The sequence below is a fragment of the Taurulus bubalis genome, assembly GCF_910589615.1.
Source record: "Taurulus bubalis genome assembly, chromosome: 21".
Taxonomy (NCBI): domain Eukaryota; kingdom Metazoa; phylum Chordata; class Actinopteri; order Perciformes; family Cottidae; genus Taurulus; species Taurulus bubalis.
The window spans coordinates 10,404,995-10,414,994 of record NC_136609.1 but is presented as its reverse complement, the minus strand read 5'-3'; the positions used below and the strand labels follow the sequence as shown (position 1 = coordinate 10,414,994).

General features: G+C 43.0%; 2 protein-coding genes across 2 annotated transcripts in view; both read right to left on the bottom strand.

The window, feature by feature from the left end:
- creb3l1 (cAMP responsive element binding protein 3-like 1) overlaps nucleotides 1–5,431 on the bottom strand; it is a gene marked incomplete at both ends in the record, with an annotated part of 19,181 nt that extends 13,750 nt beyond the window's left edge. Inside the window, one exon of the mRNA XM_079236863.1 lies at nucleotides 5,321–5,431. Within this exon, the coding sequence (XP_079092989.1) occupies nucleotides 5,321–5,431 (111 nt within the window). The remainder of the gene's footprint in view (nucleotides 1–5,320) is intronic.
- A 4,495-nt stretch (nucleotides 5,432–9,926) lies between these two features.
- Nucleotides 9,927–10,000, bottom strand: part of LOC306753179 (ras-related and estrogen-regulated growth inhibitor) — a gene marked incomplete at its 5' end in the record, with an annotated part of 3,850 nt that continues 3,776 nt past the window's right edge. Inside the window, one exon of the mRNA XM_079237037.1 lies at nucleotides 9,927–10,000. This exon is cut by the window's right edge and continues 520 nt beyond it.

The following is a 10,000-nucleotide window of genomic DNA, read 5'->3' as shown; positions in this document are numbered from 1 at the left end:
ACACCTGGAGCCGGTGACGGCGCTCTCACGCACGGCCAGCACAGCCCCGCTTGAGGCTAATCTTTTTCTTATCACCTGGCACGGCGAGCGTGTGCCCATGGCAGATGTGTTTTTTTTCTGACACCCGGCATGTTCAACTATTCTGGCTGATAAGATCTCCTCTCATCGGGCGTGTGCAGACTGTTTCATTCATGTCCATCTGATCCTCCCTCCTTTTCGGTTAAATAAATATGTCAATTAGAAATGCACATGGTGAATCAAGTAATAGCAAGAGAGATGTTTAACATGTTTTTGGAGATTGACACTTAGTTGTCATCTTAACCTAAAAACCACAAACTATTAAAAGCTGCACACTATTATAAGTAAAAGAACAAAAGGAAGCATTCACATCATCAAATTGTTGCTATGGCTGTCTCCGTTTACCGGGCAGACTGAGCGCATCAGCCTCCTCCTGTATGCAGATAATAGCATATTATTTTCTCCCAACAATGATTTGACGGGAGAAAAGGTCAAAACGTTCAGGCGCCAACCTGCTTCACACCTGCACCACCTGACATTCATCAGAGGCAAATGTTATGTTAAACACACACACACACACACACACACACACACAATAGAAGCCGTTATTGCTGTCATAGCGACAGGAAGCTTTGTGAGTCCAGAGTGGCTCAGTGTTAGGAAGCTGGTGAAGGAACAGCTGCAGTCGGTGTGACCAGAGGCCCAGAGGTCTGGACCTTTCATTACCTGAACCCTCCCTCTCTCCCTCCCTCCATCTCTGCTGGTAAAAGAATCACATTAGGGAGGCAAGCGCCGTTGAAAGTTCTTGAGCCCCTATTTCAGCGGGTGGCGTGTCATTAGTGGGGAAGGGGCCGAGATGTGGAAAAATAGCAAAAGGAGTAATTATGAAAGCAGAGAGCGACTCCCTTGTGCCTGTAATTAACGGTGTCGCCTCCACATCTCCCTCCTTTCATTCGGACGCCTCGCTGGCTCAGGTGAAGAGTCTCCCCCGTTGGCCATGCGTGTGTGTTGGGGAACGTTTCATTTCCCTGACTCAGGGACGAGGGGGGAAGCACAGGGAACAACTGGACTGAGAGCGGAGGCCCGGAGGTTTGATGTAATTAATTACGGCATGAAAACTGCAGTGGAAAGCGTCGTAAACTGCTCAGAACATCGCGTAAAAGCCAGAGGGAAGTACACTGTAAAAGCCATGTCGTCTCAAATTCTGACCTTCGCGTGCCAACTGTAGTGGCTCTGGTTCTGTTTAGCCCAATTGGTAACATGTCTGGGTTTCTGATATCTTTTGGTTTCGGCTGCTATTCATGTAGAGGAATAGGATTCATGTTGGAGGGAAAACACATTTCATGAGATTAACGCTGCCGTAAACAAAGTAAATACTGTTCAGTGTCCTACAGGTACTGCGCCCTGAATCGTCTTACTCCAGGAAACGCTCCGTCATGCTGGACGGACTTCCTCTCTGCAGCAACTCACTTTCCCACAGTTATTACATTTTGCAGCATCACGACCGCAAGCTTTTGCAATCGCTTCATTTTCGGAAAAAAAATGGACTAAAAGGCGAATGTCTTCATGCATATATCATATAGATTTGGAATGGGTTCTATGAATCAGTATTAGTGACACTTAACATGCACGGCTGTGCGTTAATGCCACCACAATCCTTTACAATGCTTCAGGACATTATCAGAGAAGAACTGCAACGACTTGACAGATTGCTCCATTAACAGATAATTAATAAGATAGTAAAAATAACTTTATTTATATAGCACCTTTTAAAAAAAAGTGCTCTACAGTGAAGCAAAGCAGTCAAACATAACTTAAATACCGGTAAACAAAAAACAAACAAACAAACAAAACCAAACAAATTACAAAAGTGATTTTAAATAAGTTATTGATTCTGCAAGCCTCATCTTTAATTAAGCGACAAATATTTTGATCATCGCTCATTTTTCAAGCAGAGATGTCATAACTCTGTTTCCAGCTTCTCAAAAGTGAGGATTTGATACAGTGTGGTTGAAAAACGTATATCGTTTTGTTTTGGTCTGTTAGTCAGACCATAGAAAAGTGACGACATGCATTTTTCCCATGTTATAAAATAATTGCATCCCTACATTTACCCGTCTGAAATGTTACAGCGTGCACTTGAAGGCGTTCAAAGGTAAAGTCAAGTGTTCAGGATTTAGGCCATGCAAAGACACTGGTGTAATCTTTTAATTGAATCCATAAGCAGACTTTTGTAACTGCTTTTAAGACTTGAAAAGTCAATAAAAAAGACGACGGATACTTCTTGCACTGTAAAATGAAATAGTGAGAGACCTGAGAACATGGTGTCATTATCCTCCAACACTGGCTGCCACAGATAAGAAAATGGCAATGTCCTCTACTGTATTTGGCTTCATGTGGTTGGTTGTGTACGGCTGCAGCGGCTTGGCAGTGTTTGGAAGCCGAGAGAGGAGCGAGTGTGTGTGTGTGTGTGTGTGTGTGTGTGTTGAGATTTCAAGTGAACTCAGCTTTAGTTCATCTCAGTAAAACAGTAGAAGAGTATTTTTTCCCCCCCTCACGCACACACACACACACGCACACACACTGCTGCATGCCTGCTCACATTCCATCAGGCAGCTCGGCGGCCAATCGGCAACGAGCATGCAAATGAGATGGGCGTGTCCCTTTAAAGCTGGAGTACAGGGTCTGAATGGAGAGTAGAATAGAAAAGAATAGAAAGGAGAGAACAGAGAGAAAAGACAAGTAGAGGACAGAAAGTTAAAATAGTATTTTGTTTTTCTGTAGGTAGGTTTTACTACAAACAGAAAATAGAAAATAATCAAATAGTATAGGCTTCAGTTTGTACGTGTGTAAATTAGGTTTGTCCGCTGGTCCAAATCTTTACACTATATATTTTAAAAACAGCTGGCGAGATTGCAATTTCACAGAACACCAAATTGGATGTTTTTTCTGTGCAACAGGACCAAAAATATTTGATTTGCAATTAAATAAAAACAGAGAAATCGTTCCCATCTGAGAAGCCAGAGTGTTTCTTTCATCACAAATCACATCAATGGTTTTCTGTCAAGTTAAAAGACTTCAGCTCCATAATGAATATAATAAATCAGCTCTTTTTGTCAGCTGTATACTTTTCACACACATTGTTTTGGTTCATCAACATGTTTGACCCACAGTATCTCTGCATGGCAGGCGGTTAACGGGACTTTTAAAACACTCCCAGTTCAAATACCTGATGAGAATAATCGTGAGCTGCTCCTTCCTCCTGCAGGAGTGAGGAGCGCTGCTTACAGAGCTCCTCCAACCCGTTAGGAGTCCCCATACGTGGTTGATGAGGTCATCCATGCGGGATCCTTGATACTGTGATCACATGCTTCAGTGAACATGATGCACGATTACAGCTGGAGCCAAGTGATGTTCACGTCTAACAGGAATTGTTATGCACAATAAAATTCAACAATAACTCAAGGTTTGTTTTTTTTTCTTCTTTTTTTCTCTCAGAAATACAAATATGGCATCCTATCTTGTCTTTTTATCAGACCGAGAGGTGCCGGGATAACTTTCTCCTCCTCTTTTATCTTCACACGGAACTGTATGAATAAAAAAAAAAGCGTGCGGCCATTGATAATGATTGCCAAAGCTGCTATAATCAACATTTCATACAAACAAAGGATGAAATGACAATGTGCAGTGGGCGGGAGTCATCTGTGGTGAGGAACCAACACCCTGCAGTTTCCTTCAGCTTCACAGCATCTTTCTGCTCCTTATTTGGAGTTTGTGCCTCAGAACTTTACTCTTTTGGTGCTGATGAACACATGCATGAACACATGCCACTGACTCATCATCAGCACCAATACAACACAACTGCAGATTACAGATGAAGGAGAGGTTAAATAATATCGAAGCATGGCATGTTGCAGGGCAGCTAATCATCCTTTCTCGTGTCCTCGGCGGGTACCGCCCAGCCTGGTGGACTACTTTATTTAGAACAGGGACGAGGGGGGTTAAACCACGAGCAGACTGCTGGGCTGACTCACGGACTAGAATAGAGGCCTGCTTAAAAAACCTGTGCCGCTTAAACAAAAAAGGAAAAGAGGGAGCGATACAGAGTGGAAAAAGGAGCCAGCTAGCGGTAGAACGAACACAATGTACTTCCTGCTGATACTGTGATATTCATCGTCCGTTTGCACAGAATTAAAAGTGCAAAGCTGGGGTTGAATGAGTAGGAATACATTGTTATTGCATGTCAGAGCATTGCATCCTGGACTAAAGACTCTCCTGAGGATAAGGAGAGAGCTTCGGCAGCAACAGGTGGTTTTGAAAAGAGGAGAGATGTAATTGATAACAGTGACAACTGTGTGTGCAGATGTTGTACCGCAACGCTGATTATTGTGCAGCAGCGCCGAGCTGCTTTGATAAGATTTCATTAAAGTATCCACGGTAGCTATAAGGGCTTCGCATGGCTGCAGTCCGACAGTGCATAACGGTTTAGTCAACTCAGTGTTTGACATAAAACGCCGGTCACCAGTTCCCCAGACGCCATGAAGGCATCTTTAAATGTCTTGTTTCGTCTGACCAACACGCAGAAAAACACAAAAAACATTGAGTTTCAATCATAGAAGAAATCTTCACATTTGAAAGAGTGGACCGAGTGAAATGTTGCTTAAAAAAAATACTTAAAATATGACTTCATTTCTAATAAAGGCTTCATTAAGACAAACACTAGAGTTCATTAAAAGCTGATGAAGACCAATTTAGCTAATGCATGTACTGTCTAATCAATAGTGGTCTCTACCACACACACACACACACACACACACACACACACACACACACACACACACACACACACACCAGCTCTGCACAACCAGACTCTGTTCAGGGCATGTCCAGTCTCACACACACATACCATATTAATAGTCAGGTCTGAGGACTGCAACACCTGCCTGCTGAACACACATACACACACGCACACGCGCACGCGCACGCACACAACCAGTAACTCGGTGTTCCCAGTCGCACATACTGGTCTGCACAACTACAGTAAACACACACACACGCACACGCGCGCACGCACGCACGCAACAGGTTACGAGCCCCGGATGTCGGTCAGGATCTCAATAACTGCACCGCCCTCCTGAGGTCCGGCTCCGGGCGGAACAGGCAGCAGAGGTGCGTTTGATTTTCGGGGACTTGAAAACCTGACTGCTGACTTCCAGCAGAAGAAGAAAACAGCACCAGGTGGTTTCTTAATACTGTGGACTCTCACGTGACAGGAGGTGATTTAAAAGCAGGACTAACTCACCACGTTAGTGAGGAAGTCTCCGTCGCTGAGCTCCTCCAGGTCCAACAGGTTGGCCCCGCCGACCGGATAGAGTTTATCAGCCGCCAAACTGTCTAGGATGGACTCCATCATGGCTGTCTCTGTCTGTCTGCCTGGACTGGAGCGGGTCGTTGGTGTCCGGCCGTGAGTTGCGCCACCTGTACGAGTCCTTGAAAAACTTCAGAAAATGTCGAAAATTCACATCCTTCCGACTGCGGAGCCGTTGCTCTCCATCCAGCTGTGTGCGCGCGGCGTCAGCCTCTCTCGCTCTCCTCCTCGCGTGCGCTGCCTCTCCGGCTCCGCGCTGAAGCCCCGCCCCCCTAGGTGTCGAATTACGAACACGCCCCAAAAACACACAACACAAATATTATAAATGTTATGTAAAATACTATGTTTGGAAACATATTTAAAGTATAATCAGTTGCGAAACTTATCCCTATACAATTAAGTACAATGTCTACTTGAGTATTTTATGTAACTTAATACTTTCACAGAGAAATATTGTATGTTTAACTCCTTTACACTTATTTAAAAGCTATAGTTACAAATTGCTTTACAGGACTGTGTGTAAATATGATCATGATGATGACTAAAATGCAGCACTAACTAGCCGTATAATAATCCAGTTATTAAATACAAATCATAGTATGGCACTTTGATTGGAGCCATTTTGCATACTGAGTATGTTTACCTTTCCACTTTGTGCATAATACTTCTGTTATCTTTTAAGTAATATTTTTGAATGCAGATTCATTTCCATTGTTGTATACTTTTACTCAAGTGTATTGTTGGGGGTTGTTGGACTGATATATCCCTCACTCGGTTGGCACAGCTTCATCTTGTCATCTTATTAGTGTGAGATCAACTTTAACCAGCCGGCTAAGTGGCCTTCAAGAGGCCATGTCTCCATTTCTTTGACTGGTCGTGTGCACAGTGGCTTCCTGACACTTACATGGAACTGAGCCCTCGTTAATGTTATTAGTTCCACCCGGGCCTTTTTCTTGCTATGACAAGTCCAAATGTCAATGAAAAAGTCGACAACGGGAGATTCGAGTCGTTGCGATTTCATTTATTTGAATGTGTGTGCAATAAATTGGAAATAGCACAATCAAAACAAGACAAAAGGAGTTGAATAATGTGTTTTTGTGTGAAAGAAGGACAGAAAAGACACGTAGAGACTGTTTTGACATCCTGAGATAGTGCCTCTACAACACACACACACACACACACACACACACACACACACACACACACACACACACACACACACACACACTCTCTCCAAAGTGGGAATTAAATAGATATTTCTTTCTTCTCCATGATTGCTCAGGCTCGGCTCCCTCATCTCTCATCTGTCATCTCTCATCCTGCCCCAGATTGTTTCTCCTAAGAGAGACAAAGAGACTGAAACCCTGTCCATTGTGTTGCAGGTGTGTGTGTGTGTGTGTGTGTGTGTGTGTGTGTGTGTGTGTGTGTGTGTGTGTGTGTGTGTGTGTGTGCTGCAGCTCTGACCTGTTACACTATCTGGGTGGATTACAGGGAAATCGGCATCTCCAAGTGTTGTTTATTTACAGACTTTAAATGTCTAAACAGCTGTTAGATGGATTGACATTTGCTGCAGCCATTCGTGGTTCCCAGAGGATGAACCCTAATGACGTTGGTGATCCCTTAACATTTCAGAGGGTGTGTTAGTGGTCCCTTCGTCATATACTGGACTCCAGTGGTTCCCATCAGGTATTTGTGTGTACATCTTATGTTCCTATTCAAACAATAGTCTTATTCCCTTTCTGCTTTCCTTTTTATTCAGCCTTTTCCTTATCGCTAATCCTTCCTCCTTTCTTTCGTCTGTCTCCTTTCTCCTTCAGATATCAGTTTACGGAGGTGTTCCACTAGAGGGACGGGGTCGTCTCTGTCTTTTCACGCACATTGGTGTTGTATGACTGTCGTGACCTTTCATTGACAACAGTAAACCTAGCCGCCCTGTGGAGCAGGGGAGACAACGCTTGTGTTGTTTGTGTAACTTGTGTGCAAATCACCTGTCTATGCAGGAAGCAACCACATTTCACCTTTATTAATACATACTTTATTAATCCAAGATGTATAGGTTAACGTTATAGATTTTTCTCATATCAATTCCTAATATTTTTGGCATTGATCAGCAGATCTAAACAGCATTCAGCTTTTATGGAAGTGAGTCATCCTCACAACAATAGGACTCGGGTCATCTTCTCCCTTCATATATTGACAAGGTAAATAACTGTGAACCTTACTTTCTATACAAACTGCTAATTCAGGATTAGCACGATACATTAGATGCATGTATTCAGTCAAAAAAATTAATCTGATTTGCAAAAAAATTATAGGAATCCAAAAGCTTCAGCTCTCTGATTGGTTGGTCATCTGTTGATGCAGGTTGTGACAGGCAGCTTTCTGATTGGCTCCCGGTCTGATGATGCAGATGTGACTCATCTTCTATTCTGAGCCAAAGAGGTGAGTATGGGTTTTGACCTTTTGTCTCCCTGGGGACCGCTGTGATGCCACCCCTCCCCCCCTCCATTCATTCGCTGCTGTTGTCATCGTCGTCCTCTGTCTCCGTCTGTCTCCTCAAATCCAATCAGACTTTGTTGGCATCACAAACAAATCAGGGCATCGAGGCGGAGAACACTCCGTTCACGTCTGTCTGTTTGAGTAAATGACAGGTTCACTCCCCGATCACTTCGAGAAAAATGACTCGCAGTCCCCGCATCATCTGTTTCTCTCACTCCCTGTGCTGACCTTGCTAAGAAGCTGGAGCGTATTCACTGAAGCACCCATTCATGTTGGTGAATATTAATTCAAACTTTGATATTTATGACTTCTGTTCCCAAGTCTGTTAATATTAAACATGTGGTAAGACCATCCTCAACCATCCAACTTGTCCCCTCACCTGAAATAAAGCTATAGCACCATTAGGACTGATGCAGAGGAATAATAAACCAGCATTAAAAAAACACAGATTAACAAACAAACAGACCCGTATTTGCTTTTATCGGAGCGTTCGACCTCATCTTATGGTCTTCTCTGGGAAAAAAAGAGTTAAACTAATGTTAATATTTATTTTCTGATGCAATTGTACTTATATCTCAAAGGCATTGACAAACATATGCTTTGTTGGATAAATGTAAGGACTTGTTGAAAATATATATATTTTTTAAATGACCAATATCTTCCTCTTCCTCCTTTTTAAAAAACATTTGCAAATACTATTTACTACTAAATACTATCAAGGAACTTTCATTTTGTGTAGGCTTTGGCGGCCCCTGTGGACAAAAGCGGTAGTGTTCAATGAGCACCTCCACCTTGACTAGTATATATATTTTTTTGTGAAAGAATGACACAATTTAGCTTTTTTACAGCTGTTAGCAGGACGCATAGTGATGAGGTAATGCATCTATTTGTGGCTATGCACGTTTAAAAACTGCAATATGACAATGGCGAAAGTCAACTTTGTTTTAGCCACAGACGCTAATTATATATTGACGTAAAACCATGTCGGACTCGGTGACAGGCATTAAAAAATAGAAATAGCCGATGGTTTTGTTTGCTTTCTTTCATGACAAATTAAAATACAATAATTCAGTCATGGCTGCTTTAGAGACACCTGTGGTGACCGGTGGTAACAGCAGGTGTGTTTTAATTATATGGCGGACCATGCCACTATCAATAAAAACTACAATCTAACGATGCATTCCCATAATCCAAATACATAGAAAGTTAAAAGTAGTATCAATAATTGGATCTGGAATAAATAACTCGAGATCCGAAATATGTAACTATCTTCACATGTTGATCCTCTATGTCAGAGCAGTGGGGTTCTGAGGTTGGTTGGTTGGTTGGTTGGTTGGTTGGTGGCAGTTGGGTGGAGTAGTTGATGTATAATAAATGGTTGTAGGGTTGGACTGCGGGAGTAAGCACACAGTCAATTTCCCATGATGCCTTTACAAGTGGCAGGAGCTCAGGCAGTGTGTATAAACAGAGCAGTCAGACTGAGCGGCCCTCTTTTTCCTCCTCTTCCTCACAGACTAAGCCAAAGACGCCCAATGCTTTGATCCCTGTTATGTTCCCTCTTATTCTCCGTGTGGCTTTTTCCTGTGTCTCTTCTTTTTTTCAGATGTCCCTCACTGATCATAAAGTTCAGAAGTTCAGAGTGAGAGATGCAGTGCATACTGTACATAGAGGGGAACACAGTCAAATTACGCCAAGGCTGTAATCAAAGCCAGCCTCATTCTTCACGCCATGCTACGTCATCGTCACTCCTGCAACAAGTTTCACTGGTTTACTCACCGACTGATGACCGGTTCATCCTCGGGTTCGACTCTTGTGCATGAAGTTGACCGCATGGACACTCAAACGTTACACACACACTTGATTCCTTATCATTTTATTCAAAACAAACAAGTGCATTAATCTGCTGCTATGCCAGCATATGTTCTTCTGGAAGGGTAAATAGGATCTCACTTCCTCCACACCAAACTGGACAAACAGTGCATTTGACATACTGTGACGAGTCTGCAGCAGATGAAATGACTGTACCGCCCCCTACTGGATGAATTAAACTAGTTCTCCTGTGGATGCATCCTGACTAAAGTACTTGTCTGACATGTAAACAGCCGCTCTCAGCGT